Below are 25,202 nucleotides of genomic sequence, written 5' to 3' on the forward strand. Positions count from 1 at the left end.
GTTTAAATATTTTGTGATGATCATAAAACACCTAAGAAAGAATTTTTACATAGGGGTATCACTAATTCTTTTTAGAAGTATTGTACTATAATTCAGCTTCTAGTTAAAACTTTAAAACAAAAAGCTTGTATAAAAGCTTTTAGAAACCTGTGCAGTTTTAAAGCCAGGACTTCTGAAAATAACCTCTATTAATCTGACCCTTTGCTCTAAATGTAAACCTGAGCACATTTCGTTAATATTTAATCTCATTTGTCCCATATAACACATGCAGAGCATTAAGAAAGTAATTGTTTTATATATAGTTCTCAGTGAGCAACAGAGTATAGGCATAGACTTAGTAGCTTGTTTGCCTGACATATGAATATTATTATGTTGGGAAGGCTCTACATGCTATCCAAAATTTGTCTGAACTACAGTCCAACCACCCAGTGTAAGTTTAAAATTTATCACTAACTTTTCTTCTCCTTCTAAATTATGCTGACTTAAAGTATATTTATTATTGTAGTCTACACTTCATGGAATCAACAAAGTGGTATGTTATTATAAAGAAGCATATTCTGTTTTAAATTTTCTTCCCTTATTACATATATATCTTTGTGTATTTTAATCATTCAATTTTTTCTTAAGCTAATTCCCCTAACTTTTTTCTTTAGGTTACTATGACCCTTTCTTTCTCCTCACATTATACTTCCCTTCTCATAGCACATCTCAAACACATTTTTATATTTCTGTGCTTCTGAAAATCATTATAGTACATTTCACATTATTAGATCTTATCAAGTTTCAAATTATAACTAGAAGAAAAACATTTTTTGTTATATATAACAGCATTACCAAATTGTTCATAACGAAAATATTTTGGGAAGTGTGTGTCATCTGGAATAGATGTTATCAGAGACAAGGAGATAGAAATTGTCACAAGAAAAGCAAATAGATTGTACCTTGGTTGTTTGGAAATAGTTGAGGACCAGTGGTATAATTAGCCATAAAAGTCATGCAATATTCAGGTATATTAAACTTTCATACAGCAGAGATGGCCACACTCTGGTTACTTGTCTGGACTAGATTTGTTTCTCTGTGTATGTTAAATGGCAAATATAGATTGCTGTGTAAATGGTTCTACTTTACAAACTACTCAAGAACTGATATGCCATCTCAACTCTTGTGTATTAATCAAAAAGGTGCATTCTCCAAGATTTATGGGTCTTCTAAGTATTCATATAAATAACCAACACTCATTACATTTATAGAATTATAATATTGCTAAAATATATAAAGTTTTAATTTTCTGTCAAAGTATTCTGGAAATTCAAATTATTTTTCTTACTAGCAAATTACCTGTGCATTATGAATGAGCATTGCATAACTCTACCTGAAACATAATTTTGCCAATTGTAACTTAAACACTAGCTATTGCTGTTATTTGATAGAGCTTCTTCCCTAACCCCCACCATTCAGACTTGATAAAAGTCAGAAAATGGTAATGGGAAACCATACAGTAGTGGCTGCATTTATCATAGTGGGTTCAAATGATGACCCATATTTGAAAGTTGTTTTATTTGTTTTCTGCTTCTCAGTTATATGCTAATCACTATTTTGATCTGATCATTTCCACACGGACCCTGATGGATACTCCCTAGACCCTCATATATATTGTCTTCCTAGAAATCCTATACTAGTATATGTATCTTCAAATTTTAGTTATTATGGCTACAGGAAAAAAACAGTATTTCCTATTACCATTGTATCACTTGAATGAAAATTTGTTTAAAATATTAGTTAAATTTAGAAATTTAAAAAAATTAAAAATAACAATCCAGGCATGGTGGTGCGTGCTTGTATTTCTAGGGGCTTCAAGGCTGAGACAAGAGGATCTGGAGTTCAAAACCAGCCTCAGTAACTTAGTGAGACCCTAAGCAACTCGGTGAGACCCTGTTTCTAAATAAAATACAGAAAGGGGTTGGGAACATGGCTCAGTGCCCCTGAATTCAATACTTGGTTCAAAAAATAATCAAATATTTGAATAGTTTATCATAATAGCCTATTTTAGTAAAGCCTTTGAAAGATTGGTCATAGAAGGATCTCTCAGTGTTCTTATAAAGATGATGACTGAAGTGAAAGATATGTTCATTGTGATGAACTCTCAGCTGATTTGAGAAATATTTGTGAATTGGTAAGTTTCTGAAAATGGAACTTTATATAGATGAAAAGGAAGAAATAACTTCTTGTAATATTAATTTTTATTTTATGTCAATTAGATAGAACAAAAGAGAAATGAAGAATCAATCAGTGGAGATAAAGTTAATTTTGCTTGGACTCACAGATGACCCTCTGCTACAAATTGTGACTTTCCTCTTTCTGTTTTTCAATTATATCTTGAGACTGATGGGGAACTTAATTATCATCATCCTCACCCTGCTGGATCCCCACCTCAAGACTCCAATGTATTTCTTCCTCCAAAATTTTTCCGTCATGGAAATTTTGTTCACAACAGTCTGCATTCCATGGTTCCTGATAAGCATTCTCAGTGGAAACAAAACAATTTCCTACAATGGTTGTACAATTCAGTTACTCTTTTTTTTTTCCTAGTAGGGCCTACAGAGTTTTACCTCCTGGCTGCCATGTCCTATGACCAGTATATCGCCATCTGCAAACCTCTGCATTACCCAGTCATTATGAACAGCAGAGTGTGCTACCTACTGGTGCTCAGCTCCTGGGCAGCTGGATTCTCAATCATCTTTCCCCCTTTGCTTTTGCTACTCAAGCTGGATTTCTGTTCTTCCAAAGTGATTGATCACTTCCTGTGTGAATCTTCTGTCCTGTAGATCTCTTGCACAGATACACTTTTCATAGAATTGATGGCTTTTGTCTTAGCTGTGATGACACTTGACATTGTTATTAGTGATCCTCTCCTACACATTCATCATCATAACTATTCTCAAATTCCCTTCTGGTCAACAATGAAGGAAGGCCTTTTCCGCCTGCTCCTCACACTTGGTAGTTGTCTCTATTACTTATGAAAGTTGTATCTTTATGTATATGAAGCCATCAGCAAAAGAAAGGGTGACTTTAATTAACGATGTAGCTGTGCTCAATACCTCTGTTGCCCCTTTGCTCAACCCTTTCATTTATACCCTGAGGAACCAGCAGGTGAAAGAAGCTCTTAAGCATATGCTCCAAAGGTTTTGTTCTTTTAAAAAGGAAAAGTCAGTGGTTATACATAAATAATATGCTGTTGGAACTTGAATAAGAAAATTCAATATGATTATTTATTACATTAGTTTGTATGTATAATATTTCACCCCTTGAATATTTATGTCTTATTAGGTTTCATGTGTCTATCTACTCTTCTCTGTTCTTCTTTTTGAGTGAATTTTCTTAATTTCTATTTTTCTATTTTATTCATTCATAAAATGAATAGATTGTCTTCTTTAATCCAGAATATTAAATTCTATCTTGACCTAGAAATGTGTATTCTCTTAAAAGGTAGTTATATACATTGAAATTTTTTGCAAGAGAATCTTACTAGACATACTTAGTTCAATATTTTGATATATGTGTTACTTGCTAAGCATTGCATCTGCTCTTAAGTATTTTGCATTGCTAAAATTGTCAGAGACACAAAACATGATCATTTATTATGTAATATAATTGCTGTTGTGATAGAAAAGTAGTAAAAAAAAATCTAAAAAATTTTAAAGTTCAAGGTAAACTTCCTAGAAGAATCAATATTTATGTTGAACATTGAAAGATGGATAAGGAAAATAAAAATGTAAGGATGTTGTGATGAGAGCTATAACATATGAAAGGAATGGATATTCTACTGAAAACTTTTCTTCTGTGGAATTGTAATAGTTAAGAATAAGTTAAACATAAAGATGAATAGTTGTCATTTGAGGTAAAAAAAATTAAACTCTAGGCATTGGTTCTAACTTTACAGTTTCTGAACACTACAGGTGATACTATTCATGAAAGAAATTCAACCTACAATTCATTTATATATTGGTTTGGAAAAATATTTATGTATTTAAAGCATGTGTATAAAATCACCTCCATCAGCCACTGAAAGAAACGATACACTGATGATTTTTAGTCACTGTAGATTAGGACCTATTCTGAATTTCATATAAATGAAACTATGGTTTGAATTTCATGTCTGACTTCTTTTGTTCAATATAACAAAGTTCACCCATGCTATTGGATGCATTCATATCTTCTTCTTTATGCTAATGTAATTTAGCAACATGTCTTCTGTTCTTTTGAAATTGCCAGTTTTTCCTCACTTGATCCAATAGTTTGGTGTTTCATTGTCTGAGGAATCTCTCCACAAAAGTAAATTATTTCCTTGATTAGTGTGAAAAGTGAGTAAATTGAAATGCCAATCCCTGAAAATTTCTATCCTTACATATGTCCTTTTGAAATAAAATCTCTCAAAATGAAATTAATAAGAATGGACTTCTTATTTTTTGATGATTCCATTCTCCAATTCCCATCATGGAGGCAGAGAAGCTTTAAAAATTGTCTCTCAAGGAAAAGAAGAAGTAACCTTAACCCTAACCCTAACCCTAACCCTAACCCTAACCCTAACCCTAACCCTAACCCTAACCTAACCTTACTGGGCCACGGGCCCACTTCACCTTAAAATAAACTTGATAACTTGTTTTTATAATTAAACAGACTCCAAGACTCAACTTGGTTTTGAAGACCTGAGGGAACCAAAAGCCAAAGTATGAGTATTGATGACAGGATGTTGAGCAAACTAATACTTAAGATTTCAGGATGAAGGTCTGCAAAGAAGGTGAGGCAGGTGTGAATGGGAAATGGCAATGCATTTCAGTAATTTCTGAGACTGTGTTTATCGAAAGCCTTAGCAGTACAGTAGGTAATTCCCAAACACTTAGTGAGAAGATACTCTGGATGTCACATTGGCTCAGCTGCCTGACTACAAACACCTCTGGGGAACAATAAACTTTGCAAGTTTTTCACAAAGTCCTCTCCTGGTTTTAACTTACCATAGTGAGAAGGAAACACTGGGAAATGGCCTCCCAGTTGGTCCTCTGATCTTAGAGAATAGCTAGAAAAGTCATGTGTGATGTTGACTCAGCAATATATATATAGTTCAATGGAGATCCTATAAAACCAAAGCTATGGTATTAGAGAGTGCAAATCATTGCTTTTATTGCTGACTCTATTCAAAGAATGATGTTAGTGTTGTGGGCAGGCTGGAAGGATTGAGATGCATTTTTCATCTTCTTGTTCAATTTAAACCAATTATAAGGACTGTTTGAAGTTTCTGTCAATTATGAATGCTTACATCCATGAAATCTACTCATGCTATTTCAGATGCCTTTGAAGTCCTGGTTGGTGAGAGTAGTTTTAGAGGGCATAGAAGATGATTTCTGATGCAAGGAAGAATCAGAAAAAAGAGCAACAATCATAAGCACATATATATTACTATTAAAGCAGTTTAATTTTTCCAAGCCAAAACAGGTCTAGATTTTAAGATCTATATGTGTCCCTTGTAGAACAATATCTCAACTCCAAGCTCTTCTGGGACAAATTCTTCTGAGTCATCAAATCACAAATCCTGGAACAAACCTATGCTCATTCTTTCATTCATAACCTCACCAAACAGCTATCTAGGAACTTGTATCATACTAGATAAAATAGGCATGCTCCTGGAAATTGAATGTTGGTAGTTTCATTGACAGTAGATTGAGATCCATAAGATAAAATGCTAAAACACATGATAGAGAATTCTAAGCAGTTAGAGCATCAGGAGTGTTTTCTTTTTTTTAAATAAATTTTCCTCTGCTTATTCCTTACCTATAGAAGTCACAGTCCTCTAACCATAAGGAATTTACCTTTCAATACCAGACAGTTAAAGATGCTCTCTAGTCCAGTAAGGCTTAGTCAGTGATGGATAGGATAAATAGGGATAAGCAGGAATAATGGGAGGTCACAGGGACATAGTCACAGAGGGAGATAAAATCAGCTTTCTCAGGCAGACAGTAGGTTCAGTCAGCTCTTTCTAGAGAACAAAATATCTTAGCCCTGATTACAAGGTAGGATTACAAACCACAAGGGCAGAACAAGGACTTCCCCCCTTACCAGATGGAATTCAGGCGTTGAAACATAAACCAATTAGTAAATATACCCATGCAACCTGAGCACTTAAAAAGGGACCTAGCAACATACCACCATGGTTGTTCTTTGTTAGGTATGACAAAACCAGGAATTAAATATGTATGTGGACAGGACTTCCAGGGAACACTGGGGCTATTCTCTGTCTACAGATGGACCATTCAGTGTCTACACTGCATATACGTTTGCTTTCAATAAACCTTAAATGTGTGCAGTCATGTGAGAGAGAAAGTTCAGGCCATCACTAATCTTGCCTGGTCAGGACACAGGAAACAAGGAACCCACTTCCTTCTGTGATATTCCTGGCCTTCCTATGACATTAGGACCATGGACTCAGGCAAATGCTTCTTGTCTGTGCTCTTTGGTTCATAAACTCTAGATAGACATCTGCAATATTCTCTGTAGTGACACTAATTTCAATATTTACACTTATAAATGAATGAAATGGGCCAACTCAGTGTTATTTTGAAATGCTCTTCATAATAATCTTGTTTTCTGGGAAATCAAAGTAACCAAAGAGGAACCTTTCAGAAGAAATTGAAAATAAAACTCCAGGAGTAGGTGAATTGTACTCAAAATTTAGCAGTTTGAGAAGATTCTCAGAATTATTTAATGATAATAATGTTAATCAGATTTTACTAATAAATAAAACTTTACAAATTTGAATACTAAATAGGAACTTCCTGTTTCTCCAGAGTTTTTAAAGGGTCCAAAATAAAGAGCATAACTTCTCAGATTCTAAAAGTTGTCATCAAAGAGGTAGAAGTATTGACCTTATAAACAACAACAACAAAAAAGAAGTGGGTTGAAAAATTTATGAGGTTTTATTACTTTCCTGAAGGCAAGTTAAAAGCCAAGTTAATGAATAAAGTATCTGTACAAAAAATATGTGTGTTTTCTGGCTGGAATCTGGCTGAAATATTGAATATTCAGACCTACAGTCATGCTACCTGAGGAGAGTCTGTGTGTTATATTCCCAGGGTAAACTTACTGAACACAGCTTTTTTTTTAATGTATTTTTTTTTTTTTTTTAGTTTTAGGTGGACACAATACCTTTATTTTATTTTTTATGTGATGCTGAGTCTCGAACCCAGTGCCTCACGTGTGCCAGGGGAGCATTCTACCACTGAGCCACAGGCCCAGCCCCACTTTTTTTTTTTTATACAAAAGGGACCATGACTGAGAAGATCACTTTGTATTTTAAGAAATAAACTTGTATCTGCTAATTGACACTGTCCTGATGTGAAATATTAGATTTTTTTTTGTTAATAGTAAGATTTTAGAAAAGTGGATAGATTGTATGGGCAAAAGTCATATACTTATATGCAGTATTCTTTCAACATGATGGTTCAGTTTTTGTCAATACATTTTTTTAAAAGATTTATCAAGGTATACTGCACAGTAAAGCACCTAGGTTTACAGTGTTAGGTAATCTTTGTTGTATAAAATATTTCATATTTTCTAAGAATTCTATAAAGTTAAATCATTACCACATCAAGATAATGAAGATAGCAATTGAAGCCAAAAGATCCCCAATTCAACACTGTAATCCCTGTTTCCATGTCTAAGCATCCTTCTGAAATAGTTTGTACATTTTATGTCTCTATAAATTTTTTTCCAATTTCTAGAATACTGTAGGAAGGAAATAATAGAGTATTCCTTTTAACTATGTTTTTTTCAGTCTGATTATTTTGATATTTATCCATACTGCTGCATATATAGACAAGTTTATCCTGATTGCTCACCAGGATTTCATTTCATTGTCATAACTTATTTATTTATAACATCTCTTGATCGGTGTTAGGGTTGTGTCCTGTTGTTGGTTACAGTAAAGCTGCTATGAACATTTGACTACAAAATTTTATGGGGCAAAACCCACATACATATGTGCAGCATTTTTTCAGCATGAGGGTTCAATTTGGGTCAATGCATTTTTAAAAGCTTATCAAGTTATATTTTATTTTTCCAGATTAAATATCCAGAACTATAATAGCTTAGTTAAATGGTAGGTAAATGTTCGAGTATTTGAGAAAATGAGAAATTATTTTCAGAATGGTGATATAATTTTATATTCCATCAGCAGTGTGTGAAGTTTTCAGTGAGTGGTTCCACATTCTTACCAACAGTTGTTTTGATAAATAAATATATATATATATATATAATATTTAATAATTCCAAAGTATATATAGTTGTATCTCACTGTAATTATAATTACAATTCTACAGAGGTTAGTGATGCTGATCATTCTTTTTATGCTTACCTGCCATTGCATAATTCCTTTGATAAAATGAGTGCTTAAATATATGCCCATTTTATTTTTATCACTCTTATTATTATTTGGGATTTTTTGTGTATTGCAGATACAAGTTCTTTTTCAGATATGCAATTTTCATATATATTTTTTACATTGTGACTTGTACTTCCATTCACAAATAATGTGTTTTGAAGAGCATAATATTGATTATTTATATTTATCAATTATTTTTCTTTATAGCTCATGTTTCAATTTAGCCCAAGATAACATCTACTGTCAGTTTTGTGTTTATCTGGAAGTTTTATAACTTTATTTTTATAGCTATGATTTATTTGAGTTTTATATATGGTATGAGTTACTGATCATGTGAATAGCCATTTTTTCAGATATTTGTTTAAAGATACCCATAGAGAAAAATATTTACCATGTTGGCAATGTTAATAGTTCCAAGATTAAAATCGCTAATCTATACAAACTCACATGATTGAGAGAAAATTACAAGACATAATTTATCAAATGCCATCTTATACATGCCTCGTTATCATAAATATTGTTTCATAAAGTGCTAAAAATTTAGCTTAAAACTGAGCATTATGACATTGAACATAAACTAAAATTTAATGAAGTACTATGGTAAATAATTAGAGGATTTTTTCTGCTATGTCCATATTTCGTAAAACAAGAGAATGAACAGAGAGAGGTGATGATAATCTTTGTGTGTCAATAAAAACTCACATCAGTTTTGTTATGCATACATTTGTCTTTGAAATGTGATCATGATAATGAAGAAGATAAACATGATGATAAAAATAAAGATATGTAGATGGTCCCAATAATACAAATACACTTACAAAGGGTGAAGAAATTTAAGAGATCATGGAACATGAGCAAAGACAAACACATTAAAGAGTATTTTCGTAGTGAAAATCAAATGATGTTATAATTTAAATTAGGAATGTGTAATATAGTTATACCAGACAAAAGCACCAAAATCACACACAGGAGAAAAGATAGCCTCTTCAACAAATGGCTGGGTAAACTGGAAATCCATATGTAATAGAATGAAAATTAACTCCCATCTCTCACCCTGAACAAAAATCATCTCTAAGTGGATCAAGGACCCAGGAATCAGAACAGAAAGATTGCACATACTAGAGGAAAATGTAGGCCCAACAGTTCAACATTTTGGCATAGGAACTGACTTCTTTGACAAGAGTCCTAAAGCACAATAAATAAAGAATCAATACATGGGTTGGCATCAAACTAACAAACTTCTTTATAGCAAAGGAAACAAGAGCATGAAGAGAGAGCCTATAGAGTGAGAGAACATCTTTGCTACCTGCACCTCACATACAGTATTAATTCCTAGGATATGTAAAAAAACTCAAAAAGCTTAACACCAAATAAACAACAAAACAAAACAAAACCAGAAAGGAAAAAAAATCAAATAACCCAATTAACAAATGGGCAAAAGAACTAAGCAGACGCTTCTCAAAAGAAGAAATGTGAATGATCAACAAATATATAAAACATGTATAACATCTCTATCAATTAGAAAAGTGCAAGTGAAAATTACAGAGATTCCATCACACTCCAGAAAGAATGGCAATTATCAAGAATATGAGTAACAACAAATGATTGTGAGGATGTGGGAAAAAGGGAACTGTCATGCATTGTTGTTGGGACTGAAAATTGGTGCAACCTTTCTGGAGAGCAGTATGGAGATTCCTCCAAAAACTAGAAATACAACCACCATTGACCCACTCCATGGCATATATCCAAAATATTTTAAACCATGGTACTACAATAAAACAGCCACATCAATGTTTATAGCAGCACAATTCACAATAGCTAAGTTATGTAAGCAACCCAGATGCCCATCAACAGATGAATCAATAAAGGAAATAATGGAGTATTACTCAGCTGTAAAGAAAGAATGACTTTATGGCTGGGGTTGTGGCTCAAGTGGTAACATGCTCACCTGGCATGCACGGGGTGCTGGGTTCATCCTCAGCACCACATAAAATAAAATATAAAGATTTTGTGTCCACTGAAAACTGAAAAATTAATATTAAAAACTTCTGTCTCTCTTCTCTCTCTCTCTCTCTTTAAAAAAAAAAGAATGACTTTATGTCTTTTGCTGGTAAATGTATGGATCTGGAGACTATCATGCTAAGTGAAATAATCCAATCCCCCCAAAACGAAGTTTTAATGTTTTTGCTGATATGTAGAAGCTAAATCACAATAAATGTGTGAGAAGGGAATCAGAGAAGCTCAGTAGATTATACCAAGGAGAATGAAAGGAAGGGAGTTGGGAAAGGAATAAGGAAGAAGGTAGAATCAATCTAACATAATTTTTCTAAGTACACATATTAAAATACCTAAGTGAACCACACCATTGTCCCCCTACACAAGAATGGGGTCTTAATTAAAATAAGATACATTCCATCCTTATATAATTTTATCAAAATAGAGTCTACTCTCATTTTTAACTAAGAAGACCCAATTTAAAACAGGTGTATAGTGGGCTTTTAGAAAGTGGAGAGGAGATTTATATAAAATTAGAATTTGAAGACAAATAACTTTTCTAGATGACATGAAAAAATTGTCATAATTTAAAAATGAAATAGTCCTTGTCAGAATTGCTGTGTACTATGGAGTAAAAGGACTGAGGCACAAGTAATTATTGATCTAAGTTCACATACACTTCTACTTTCACACTTGGAGACCCAATTGAAAATGCACAATACGAAGTAAATTTACCAAGGACACAGGAATATAATTCTCAAATTTTCTGGGGCTATTCCTGATGCAGTTACAGGGAATGTGAGTGAGTTATGCCCCAGGGCCTGATAAGTGAGCACAGTGGCACATTTATTCCTGCATCACTCTCTCTAAACAGAGTGAGGATTCTGTCCTGTGGAGAGAAACTTTCAAAGTCTAGGGATACTAGGACAGAAAGCTTTGTGATTTTATTGTAGACATAAGTTAATAAAATATTCCAAATTAATAAACTAGACTTTTTGTAATTAGTTATGATTTTAAATCTGTAGCATAATTCCTAAAGCTCAGCTAAAAGTTGTTTTTTTGTTTGTTTATTTTTTGCTTTATGAGACATGTACTATAACTGTCTCATATAAATTTATACATGTGTTTAAATATATACATGCTTAAATATATACATGTGTTTAAAATTAGACAAATTTCTAAAGTATTGCTTCCATAGTTTTATATTACAGTAAATCATGACCCCCTTATTGCCTTTCATTTCAAACTTCAGTAGTAATGTGTATTGTGTTTATATTCCTTTGAGTTTTGTTTACATTCTTCTTCTGGCAGTCTTCACTGAATTGGTCCCTTGAGTCAGTGACAGAAAAAAATGGATAAAAATATTAAGTAGCTCATGATATATAAAATTTTTATAGAAACCACATCAAACCATTTTAAAGCACTTCTGATACTGTTTCTATTTATATTTTTGCTTCTTTCTCATGATTTATAGTCAAAGAGTTATATCTGCTCTGGATAAAATGGAAAAAATAAGGCAAAATTTTTGACAATATAAAAATTGACTTGTATTTTAAGTGGTACATAACCTGCAACAATTAAAATCAGCATACTAGTTCAGTAGAAGAAAGATGGAATGTTTTTAGGGATACTGGCTTCCCCGGATTACAACAAAGCCATTGTCTATTTTTTTTATTATTCCAGTCATTCTGGTTAGTAGTGAAACTGGATGAAAACCAGAGGTAAGTTGGATACACAGACAGTGGAGGAAGACTGTCAAATCTCAGCATTGATTCAATCCTTAACAGTCAACTTTTAATCAAGGTTAAATAGAATATACTCAGGTATATTTTGAAACTTGACATATTAAAAGTCATAAAATGGTTAGCATGTTTTGCTTTACTTAATCTATTCATTTTCTATTGATTTAAAGCAGAAAATCACTATTTGTATCTCTGTATTTTAAACTGAATACCGACCTGTAGTACTGTGTTAAAGGAATAGACTTGAGTTGTACATAGTCTGAGAGTGTATTCCACATTTTCTAGCTGTGTGGATTAATGGAAATTTTACAATTTTGAGTCTCAATGTTTCTTTAGGAATAGGTGGAACAATTTCACATTTGTGTTATGATAACTGAGATAAAATAAAAATGTTTTCAGTCACTGGAATAAACTTTTGTTTAGTAAGCCACAATTACTATTAGTACCCTTCCAAGAGTTGAGAATTAATTCCAACCAAAAGAAAAATCATCAACACAGCTATTTTTAGAACCTAAGAGCCGCATGATTTATGGAGTACATTTGTTTACATGATTATATTTAATTATCAAAAACAGTCTTGAAATTCCATTTGCATTTTAAGCAGAGACTGAAGCTTAATGAATTTAAGTAATGCGTCCAAAGTCACCAATCCATTGCATGACACATCTGTATTTTTGATCTACATCTAAAACCTAAGCTCATGCCTAATGTAATAAAGAATAATCTAATCATGTTTTGAGATGATTATTTCCTCCTCCTTTCTTGTTTAAATTATAGATAACTAGGTAATGAAATGAAAATATAAACACTGACATGAGTGTTAGTATTTATGAAATGATCATCAATTGTAATTCTATGATCTCTCTTTTCCCTTGATTTCTTTCTCTGTAAGCTGATATGATTACAGAGAATTGAATCTGCCCATCATTACTGAAATTAATAAATATAAATTATTCTTATTTCTATTACTTTTTAGGCAAAAATTTTCTAAAATAATTGAAAGAAACAGTAAAAATAAATTCTCATAAACAAGTGTTTTAACCACTTATTTGGTGTTCCTAAGGAGTCTTTGTTTTCTTCATGCTGACAGACTTTTTCAGGAACCATCATCTCCCATGTCCTGGATCAGAGGCTGAAATGCCTAAGAAGTGTAAAAGTGCATTTTAGTGTGGTTACAGAGCTGAGCTAGAGATTGCCCACATGTCAAATTCAATAATTAGCTTGTTCTGTAATGTACTAACCTAGACACTGAACAGATCCTGAAATTTATAAAGTAGAAAGAAAGAGTGTAACAGGATCAGATGCTCTATGAAACTTTACTAATGATTTCCACTGGGGTTTAAGCAAAAAAAAAGAGAATTGAGCAAACAAAATATTGAAAAACTAGAGTCCCAAAGTTATTGCATTATTAAAGAAGATTTTAACCCAGTGCAATATATATATATATATATATATATATATATATATATATATATATATATATATATTTAACAAACAACCAAAAGAGAGAAAGGGGGTGGAGATCAGAAATCAAATGGAACCAAAGTCTTTTATCTCATTCTCTAAAGAACATCCTTTGATCCTTCACACCTAATATATATTTTAGTATAGTGTTTCTAATTAAATAATATTGCCCCTATCATATTGGCTTTATTTATATGGTCATTATTAATATTCATTTGATAGTAGAGATTTGGAAAGTGCAAATTTTATTTAACAAGTTATAAATATCACTATTAAATTTCATTTTGAATGATTCAAAGAATCTATCTCAGATTCTTTGGAAAGAATATAAGAAGAAATTTTGATGTAATATGTAAAATGAAATGAGAACTAAATAACTAAAGACATATATTTTCAGGAGAAAATATAGAGTTTACATTCATAAATAATAAACTAAAATGATGAGTTAGATCTCTGCAGATACTCATCATCCTCCATATAAACACATCCTTAGTTTAAGGATCAGGAATCATATATATTTTATTTAGTATTTAATTAATTTTCTTTCAAAGGAATAAAAATACTCATAATTTTTCATGCTCATTTTATATTAACAAATGAAAACAATCCATTGAGTATTTACAAATTTTTATAGAAAATCACAGTATACCTCACTTAATTATTGATGTTCAATCTCCTACTGCTAGAGTTTCTATAAGTCTATTTCTTTGGTCTTTGGAAACTTTCTATACAAATGTTCATTTTTGTGTGATGTGCTCATAAAACCTTCTTCTGTTTATTTATATCATCCTTCACAGCTCCTTCTACATTTCCACAGAACTTTAAATAGTAGAAAAAAAATAGTGACTCATATTATTAATATTCACAAAAATGTTAAAATTAACAACAATTAGAAAGATATATAGATATTCAATAAAGTTCGAAACAAGGATAAATAGAGTGCATTCATACATTTTACTATGGAATAGCAATAATGTAAATATACTTTTAAAAGTATGAGTTCCCCATATCAGTAAGTTATTATAAGAACTTTAAAATTGAGACTGTCACCAAATCTGGTCTATTTGATGGGAAGGTAGTTTATTACTTCAAGGTATTATGAAAAACTCTCGATTTCAATAAAAAGAAACACAAAGGAAAAGTAATATTACTGGAGGAGGCATAAAGAGAATTGAAAGAAATGTTACAAAAGTAATTTAGAAATAATGTCTAATGAAGATTTAAAAATTTATGTATCAATAAAATGTGATTTCCCTTACTTGTTTTGTTTTAAATTCATTCCATATAGGGAAATTGGGCTAAGTGTTTAAGTATATCTTGTAAGGTAATGTGTGAAAATACATCTTATAAGAGAAAAATAAGACATAAGTACTGCCCAGGCTAGAATAGAACATAAAATAGGGAACTGAGCCTGATAGCAGCATTTGTTTCAACAATAAACTCAGCATTAACTGGATGAATCTTTCTTTTAGCTTTGAAGATAAGATCCTGTCCTTTCAAGAATGAGTAGGGTAAGGACAGAGTTCACAGGAGACTACAGCATAGTAAAGGTGTGGTGCGTTGGGAGGAAGGACTAGGGGTTCTTATAACATTATACAATGGATATTACCTCCTGTGATGGAAAGAGGTGATTTAGGATGTCATTACAATGAGCCACTCACAATGCTAGGTATAGCTTACTGAAATCTTCACAATAACTTCCAGAAAGATTATTACTAATGAGTATCAGAAAAACAAACTAGCCATGGATAATGTTAATATGCTGTGAATACATAATTTTTTTCAGGTACAATGATCAAATCCTTCTAGGGATGTGAGTAGAGTGTGTGTAAAATCAGATAATTCCTAGTCTATTGTTGTTGTTACTCTTGTGTAATTCTCTTGGGATAAAATGTATTTGTTCCTATTTATCTAAGATAGCCTTTGACTCAGAACATCATTCTAATCCCAAGGTATTCTTCTCAGTGGTTAGAGAATATTTTATGCATAGAAAATGTCTATACAACTTCCATTAAATGTTAAGCATATTTCCAAATGCTTCACATATATTAACTTATTTAAATCTTACAATTATCACATGAGATTGATTTGTATTGTAGATAAGGAAACTGAGCACAGAGAAGTGATTTTAAGACCTAAAGAGTAAATTGGATTTACAACCAGACATTCCCATTCTTTCATATAGAAATATCTTTGGTAATAACATTAAACTTTACCTCTAAAAAAGCATGAGAACTTATTATTTTTAAATAAAAATAAAAATGTTAAAGCAAATTTCCTTGGCCATCCTCAAATATTAATAATAATAATAATAAGGATATATTGCTTCAATTAGAAAACAAAATAAGTTGACTAGTAATAAACAACATAAAAGTGACACAAGCAGACTAAAATGTCATAAAATCTTGCAAGGGGTTTACATTCAATAAACCTAAGATTCAAACCTTCCAGTGTTCATTGTTTCCTGCTCCTTTCTCCCCTTTATCCTTCATTTCTAGGCTGCTTATGGCAATGGCATTAGGATTTCTAACTTCCAATGAGATAGGAGGAAGAATTGGAAAGTTTATTAGCATTAGTAAATGTTAGTAGATGGCTAAGGATAAAAAAATCACTTTAAATAATTATATGTCTTTTCCATTTTTGGTAATTTTCAATGAAACTAAACTATTACATAAGGGGAAATGTCTATAGAGAATAGAGCATTGTCCTAAAAGGAAGATATTTTGCAGACCCAGGTATGAAAGATAAGACATAACATTTGGAATCAGAAAAGTCTGGCTGAAACCTTAGTTAGCCCTACCATTTCAAGCTGTATATTACCAAATTATTTTCTTTTTATACTTAAACTTATTTTATGCACACATATTAATTATACATGTTAATTAAATTCAATGTGATATTTCTGTAGATATATACAACATTCATTGATCATATTCAACGACCCTTCTTCCACTGTCCCATCAACCCATCCCTGCATCCTTCCTAATTGCTACTAATCACTATTCTACTTGGTTGTTTTTTTAATTTTGTTTTGTTTTTTAGATTCCACATATGAGAGAGTACAGTGATACTTGTCTTCCTGGGTCTAGCATATTTCACTAAAAATAATGCACTTCATTCCATCCATTTTGCTGCAAACGATTTCATTCCTCTTTGTGGTTGTATAATACTACTTTGAGTATACATACTACATTTTATACATCCATTCCTCTGTTGAAGAGCACCTAGGCCCTTAATATTTTACAACTGTGAGTTGTGCCACAATAAACATGGGCATGCAGGAATATCATTAGTATAATGACTTCATTTCTTTTTTATATATACCCTGTAGTAGCATGACTGGATCATTTGGTAGTTCTATTTTTATTTTTTTAGCACCTATGTGCTATCCTTCATAGTGGCTATACTAATTTACATTCTTACCAACAGTTTATAAGAATTCTTTCTCCACATATTATCCTCAGTATTTCCTCCTGTGTGTGTGTGCTTGTGTGTGTGTGTGTGTGTGTTTGTGTGTGTGTATTTGACAATAACCATTCTAACGTGGTGAAAGGACACCTCACTGCAATATTGATACTAAAGCAGTTTTTAATCTACCTTAACTAAAGAGTTTTTCACTGTAAAAGAGTGGAAATTAAAGGGTCGTTGTCATTGTCAGGTAGCTTTCCAATTCCTTTGAAAGTGGAAATGGCATAATATTTCAGCAAAATTCCAGCTTCACACTGGGATACTTATTAATCATCAACCCAAGTTTTTTGTTTGTGCTTTCTCCTATAGGTTTGACAAGAGCAAACATAAACAACTGAAAGCCAGATGAGAAACCACACAGAAATAAGAGCGTTTATCCTCCTGGGCCTGTCAGATGATCCCAGGCTCCAGGTGGTAATATTCATCTTTCTCTTCCTCACCTACATGCTCAGCATCACTGGGAACCTGACCATCATCACCCTTACTCTGCTGGATCCTCATCTTCAGACTCCCATGTATTTCTTCCTCAGGAATTTCTCTCTATTGGAAGTTTCATTCACAACCGTCAGTATACCCAAGTTCCTAAGTACCATTATTTCAGGAGATAAAACCATTTCTTTTAGCAACTGTATAGCTCAGTTATTTTTTTTCATTCTCTTGGGAGTCACTGAATTTTACCTTCTGGCTGCCATGTCCTATGATCGTTACATTGCCATCTGCAAACCTCTGCACTACATGACTATCATGAATCGCAAAGTCTGCACAATGCTTGTCTTTGCTTCCTGGCTGGCCTCGTTTTTAATCATCTTCCCTTTGCTCATGATGCTGCTACACCTTGATTACTGTAGGTCCAATATCATTGACCATTTTACCTGTGATTACTTCCCCCTACTCCATCTTTCTTGTTCCGACACTAAATTCCTGGAGATAATGGGGTTTTCCTGTGCTGTGTTTACTCTGATGGTCACTTTGGCCTTAATAATTCTGTCCTACGTATATATCATCAGAACAATTTTGAAGATTCCTTCTACTAGTCAGAGGACAAAGGCCTTTTCCACGTGTTCTTCCCACATGATTGTCATCTCCATCTCTTATGGCAGCTGCATTTTTATGTACATTAAACCCTCAGCAAGAGAGAGAGTGTCTCTGAGCAAGGGAGTGGCTGTGCTAAACACCTCAGTGGCTCCTATGCTCAACCCCTTTATTTACAGCCTGAGGAATCAGCAGGTCAAGCAAGCCTTCATGAACACGGCAAGGAAGATTGTGTTTTTTACAAGTACACGGAAAGACGTGGTGTCTTGAGGTAAAGGCACATTAATGTGTAATTAAAAGCACAAAAGAATGAAATTCCAGTAGCCAATTCAAATCAGCATTTCCCTCTCTGTCCTTCTTGTTCATTCACTCTTTTTTCTTAATAAGTTTACTGTCACATTTGTTTAATATATGTCTCACAAAATTTAAATTATTTTTGTATACCTTTCTGACACCATGTTTTTCTGGTGCTTGTTTATTACAACTTCTCAATTAATAATTATTTTACAAAGAAAACTGCAATTTGAGTTGTGGTCAGGACAAGAAGATATACATATACAAGTGACACAAATTACAAATATTTATACATTTTATTTAATACACACCAAAATATAAATTGTAATTTTATTTATATTCTACAGAAATTTCCTTGCACTTTTTTTTCTAGGAAACATCTTAAATGTTACATAAGTGAATAAAAACTGTAAATTTTACTCATTTAAAAACCAAGAAATGGTCTAGGGTTGGAGCTTGATGGTAAAGGACTTGCCTGGCATGTGCAAGTTTCAACTTTAGTCCCTAGCACCACAAAAATAATGATAATAATAACAATAGTTCATAAGTTAAAAACTAAAATAAACCAAGAAAAATACTTCTTGTCTATTCACCAAATAGCATTGACCATTAATAATGCATCTCTAGATTTAGATGCTAAATAGACTTTTATATTTCCAAACACTACAATCTCTCAGTAGATGCATACGTAGACACACATAAAAATATATGCATCCATACATATATATACACATACAAGGACATAATGAACAGATGCTATAGAAAATAGTGAAGAAATAAGCATTGGATACATGGGATAAATTTATTTTCTGAAATTCGATTGTGATTAAGCTCTTTTCTGAATATGAACATGCCTGTGTTTACATTTACATATGTGTATATATATATGTGTGTGTGTTCATATATATGTATATATAAATAGATTCATATGCTCCTTGAAAATAATAAAAACATGGTATATAAGTGTACATATGCATATATATGAAATCTCTTAACATATAGATCTTTTGAACATGTTATATATGTGAAAAAAATATATATGGGTATATAGGTATCCTCATGTTTTGGACTCAGAAACAGGTCATATAATCAGATTAGCAGATATTTAAGTAAAATTTAGAAAATTTCTGTCTTGTAAAAAATAAAAGCTTCATTGCAAAGAAAAATATTCCATTATATATAAAGTCATTATTTCATTTGTTAAAATTTCTCTTCCATACATTATGCTTAAAATACTTAAAACGTTTTTAATAAATATGTGGCTTTGTCTGTGTGTATGAAAAACTTTAGAATATGGATGCTGAGAAGTATTCTAACATGTGAGAAAACCTACTGTAATTCTCTTCAATGAGGTACATTTTTAATGTTATAATCAATTGAGAGATTGAGTACAAAATTTGCTGAAAGAGATAAAAAGGGATACCAAATTTTGGAGGAAAATTTTACATGATATGTAAATTACATTTCTTCCAAATGAATTTCAATTTTTATGTTAGGAAGTAAATATTTGAAAAACCTATCTTTCTATAACCTCAAAGTACATAGTTCCCCACAAATAAATAAGGAATATTATCAAGTAAATGAAGCATAAATAACATTATAAGGATGAAAACAAATCTGTATGTAGATCACATAGAATAATTACCTATATTAATGACTACCAGCAATTATTATAATTTTCTCTAGACACAGTGAGGTAATTTTGAACAGTTTCAGATAAAATTTGTTATTGGAATAAGAAAACTTAATGTAAGATCTAATCACATTGGCAAATTTTAAAATCACAATACAGCATGATTAAATAGAGGCACAATATTGTACAGCAGATCTCTAGAATTTATTCATTTTGGAAATTCTATACACCCCTTGAATAGAAACTCCTATTTCCTTTTCTGCCAGTCCTGTAGCATTCTATTTTATGCTTCTATGAGTTTGCTTTAGATACTTCATATAGGTAAAATCATTCAGTGTTTGTACTACAATGATTGGCTTATGTAACTAAGTATATTGTCCTTCAGGTCCATTCTCATTAAACATTATGGTAAGATTAAGTTTTCAAAAAATAGTGTGTGTATGTGTGTGTGTGTGTGTGTGTGTGTGTGTGTGTGTGTGTGTGTGCGTGTATATATATATATCTATATATATGCATATATATCTACATATATGCATATATACACATATATAACATATATATGAAAAATTGTATGTCAATTATCTTGGGTTCCCCACCACACCCTTTCTCCCAATTATTTTGCTTTTTCTGCTGTATAAGATAACAATATTTTGACCATTGACTTTCTGAATATGGACTATTTCACTAAGCATGATGTTCTCCAATTCTACCCATTTACCAGCAAATCCATCCTTCTTTCTGACTGGGTAACAACACAAATGTGCCTATATATCACATTTTCTTAATCCATTCATCTGTTGACAGGCACCTAGGCTTGTTTTATAACTTGGGTAATGTGATTTGCACCACTATTAACATTGGTATGCATACATTACTCTCTTGGGCTGATTTTAGTTCTTTAAGATAAATTCTGCAGAGTGGAAGAGCTGGGTCTTATAGGTCCCATTCTTAAGCATTTTAGGAATCTGCATACTACTTTACAGAGTCCTTGTATAAATTTGCAGTCCCACCTACAACCAAAGAGTGTACCTTTTTCTGCACATCCTCACCAGAATTATTATTATTTGTACTCTTGATGATTTCCATTCTAGTAGAAGTGAGATGAAATCTCAATATACTTTGATTGTGTTTCTGTCATCTCTAGAGATGTTCATTTTTGTGTGTGTATTTGTTGACTATTTGTATTTCATCTTTTGAAAAGTATATGTTTACTTCTTTTGCCCATTTATTAATTAAGGTATTTGTTTTAATGGTGCTAAGTGTTTGAGTTCTTTGTATATTCTTGGTATTAATCCCCCGTCAGAGGAGTTACAGGCGACAATTTTCTCCCATTCTGTGGGTTCTTCTCTTCATGCTCTTAACTGTTCCCTTTGTTATGTGGAAGCTTTCAGTTTTCATTCCTTCTTGCTCATTTATCTGGGTTTTATTTTGTGAGTTTTATAGGCCTTCTTAAGGAAGTTGGTGCCTGCACCAATATATTGAGTTATTGATCTTATGTTTTCTTCTAACAGTTGAAAAGTTTATGGTCTAATTCCTAGGCCTTTGGTTCACTTTGAGATGACTTTTTTGTGCAAGAGGAGAGATCAGGATCTCATTTCATTATTCTACATATGGCTGAGCAGTTTTCCTACCACCATTTTTTAAAGAGGCTATCTTTTCTCCAACATATATTTTTGACGCCTTTGTTAAGTATCAGATGATTCTGTCTTTGTGGGTTTGTCTCTGTGCATTTTATTCTATTCCATTGGTATTGGTCTTTATGTCAATTTTCATGTTAACAACATGTTGTTTCTGTTACTATAAGTCCACAGTATAATTTGAGTTCAGGTATTATGATTTGTTCACCCATGCTCTTCTTTGCTCAGGATTGCCTTTGCTATTCTGGGTCTCTTAGTCTTCCAAATGAATTTCTGGAATGTTTTTTTTCTAGTTCTGTGAGTAATGTTATTGGTATTCTGATGGAGATTGCATTAAGTCTGTATGTTGCTTTTGATAGCATGGGCACTTTGACAATATTAATTAGCCTATCCAAGAACATAGGGGGCCTTTCTATCTTCTAAGATCTTCATTTTTTTCACACAGTTCTATAATTTTCATCATAGAGCTCCTTCTTTCTCAACAACATCACCATTGGAGTATAGAAAAGCTATTGATTTATTAATGTTGGTCTTCAATTCTGATATTTTGCTGAATTATTTTTCAGCTCTCTGAGTTTTCTGGTGGAGTTTTCTTTCTTTCTTTCTTTCTTTCTTTCTTTCTTTCTTTCTTTCTTTCTTTCTTTCTTTCTTTCTTTCTTTCTTTCTTTTTCTTTCTTTCTTTCTTTCTTTTCCAGGGCAAGTCTTATAAATTTAGGATCATATCATCAGCAAATAGAAATAATTAGACTTCTTCCTATATGTATTCTTTTAATTTCCTTCTCTTACCTGATTGTTCTGGTTGGCTCAACATATATAAAACAACAAATGTAATTTTCCACATAAATAGATTTATAATATCATTTCAATAGATGTAGAAAAAGCCTTGGACAAAATCCAGCACCTATTCATGGTAAAAATGCTGAAGCAACTAGGGACAGAAGAAATTTACCTTAACATTTTAAAGGATGTATATGACAAAATTAAGGACAGAGTTTTATCTTAGATTACCATTCCTCATTGTGAAGGAAGACTGGGGAAATTACTAATTAAAGGCATAATGCAGGAAAGTGCTCTATTATGAAACTGGAAAATGTAGTAGATAAGAAGAAAGCCATCAAAATTTAAAATGTATGTTCAAAAAACATCAAAAAACAAAACAAAAGCAAAACAAACAAACAAACAAACAAAAAAAAAACAACACTTTACTCAAAATTGAAGCATTCCAAAGAGGTCAGATTGTTAATTTTCTGTGATATGTTTATGTCAAATACTAATGTGATCTAAAAGAAATTTCAACATTATAAATTCATATGTCCATATGATTCAACATAATATACATGAAACCAACTCAGAATACTGAATAGACAACAGAGAAAGCATTTATCTAATCTTTTCTCTAGGATTTGTAATAATAATAAGCAAATGGTAAATGATACATTGGAAATATTACAATTTTGTAGCATATAATGAACTAATGGAGTCAACTGTTCATCACAAATGGGCTGCTCAGAAAATTTTGAAAACTTTGTTAAGCATGTATTCCCTTTCTGAAACAGTTTTAAAAGAACAAAGGGAAAAATGCTATTAACCCGAATTAAATATATAAATCTAAATATTTACTATGGGAGATTTATACATATTGAATAATTTTTATTACATAATATATTATTAGTTTGTGTAATTATATATTAAATATACGTGCTATTATTTAATGTTATGATTTGAATATGAAGGGATCCATTAAATTCATATAAAATAAAATAAAGGAATGTTCAGAGGTTAAATGATTAGATGATGATAGCTGGAAAGTCATCAGTGGATTAATACATTTGATGAATGAATAATTTGAATATAATTCTGAATGGTCACTACAGGCTGGTAGGATTGGAGTGGAAGAAGTATATCACAGGGGTAATGTCCTTGAGGACTTTATCTTGCTTCCTCAGATCCTCTCCTGCCCCTTCTCTGTCTCCTTTCTCTCTCGCTCTTTTTTCTCCTCCTCCTCTGTCTTGGCTTCCATGAGGTGAGAGGTTCTGCTCCACCATGGCTCTTTCACCATGACATTCTGCCTCACTGGGGCCCAGAGCAATGAAGTTTGCAGACCATGAACTGAACTTCTAAAACCATGAACCCCAAGTCACATTCCTCCTTTAAGTTAGTGTTGTCAGGTATATGAACCACAGCAATGAAAAATTAACACATCTGATATTATATTTTCATTGTTGAAATATTTGAGAAGCATGAAGAATGTGAAAGAGAATAATATGTGTGATACACTACCCAGAATGTCATATAAATGAAGTTTAAACATTTTGTGGTTATTTCCTATTAAAATATTGAAGTGATGATAAATAAAGGTAAAGCCAAGATGAGTAGAAAGATGAGCAAATTTGACAAAGCAATTAAATATTGCAGTCTGCAATGAGGATGAAATTAGTTAAAGTATTTAATAACATTTTGTTAATTATGAAAAAAATATGTACTTCATAATAGTTATTTTTAAACTGACCATTATAGAATAACCTTTAGTTTACATGGGACCAACATCTAACAAAGACAAAAGTATTAACAATCAAAAAGGATTATGTAGAAATTTTTTATATTTAAAAATATGATGAAATATTTAGATTTAGAATTCAGGTTTTGTAATAAAGTATGGTTCATAGTTATTTTTATTGTGATAAAATATTACATAATAATAAAATATTAAGTAATCACAATTAATGGAAATACATGATTTGTCGAAGACAACATTGTAGATTCTCTGTGGGAAAAATACCATTTCAAGGGAGATCCACAATAGAGAAGAGTTAAGAGGCTTCTGAGAAACTGAAGGATGGCTAACAAAAATCCCTTGAGGTTGATAAGATAGCAGAGATGTGGCCTGGCCTTTTGCCTAAGAACATCCTTAGGAAACGATTTTTAAAAATTGTTTCACAGTTTTGAAATCTCCATAATTATTACCAATGAAGAGCAAAATATATTTATCCACAAATAAATAAAAAGTACATATTTTTAGTACCTTCAACTGAAATTTTAGATGAAAACTATTTTATTAATTTTTCTACTTAATTTTACAAGTCTCCCCACATTTGTTATGTCATTTAATAATATCACAATTATTAAGCTTTAAAAAAAATCATCAAAACATCATGTGTTGAAGCTGAATTATAAGTACACATTCTCCCTAATAAAATAAATGATGTTAAATTTATTTTACAATAAATAATATAATGCTAAAAAGTCACAAATCAATTTTTAAAAGTGTACTTGGTAAAGAAAATAGTACATTATTTCTTTTACAAAAAAATCTTTATAAAATTTCCTTTAGCATTTATCTTGGAAAAGAAAATTGTAAGCTTGAATACAGTTCAGTAGTATTTTATAAAATAAAAACCAAAATAAACCCCTTCCCCCCAAAAAGATCCTTTGTGAGCAAATCGTACATTACATGGCTCTTGGAAACTAATCTATACTAATTTTGTTCATATTGGTGTAGAAGGACT

At 31.8% G+C, this 25,202-nt stretch overlaps 1 protein-coding gene and 1 pseudogene across 1 annotated transcript; both read left to right on the forward strand.

Annotated features, from left to right (window-relative positions):
* Positions 1-2,274: 2,274 nt before the first annotated feature.
* LOC101973333 (olfactory receptor 6C6-like) lies at positions 2,275-3,228 on the forward strand (annotated as a pseudogene).
* Positions 3,229-17,445: 14,217 nt separating this feature from the next.
* Positions 17,446-18,402, forward strand: LOC101973042 (olfactory receptor 6C1). Its single transcript, XM_021721468.3, has one exon. It carries the CDS (start codon positions 17,446-17,448, stop codon positions 18,400-18,402), a length of 957 nt encoding a protein of 318 aa, XP_021577143.3.
* The last annotated feature ends 6,800 nt before the right edge of the window (positions 18,403-25,202 follow it).

Source organism: Ictidomys tridecemlineatus, chromosome 6 (assembly GCF_052094955.1).
Source record: "Ictidomys tridecemlineatus isolate mIctTri1 chromosome 6, mIctTri1.hap1, whole genome shotgun sequence".
Classification (NCBI taxonomy): Eukaryota; Metazoa; Chordata; class Mammalia; order Rodentia; family Sciuridae; genus Ictidomys; species Ictidomys tridecemlineatus.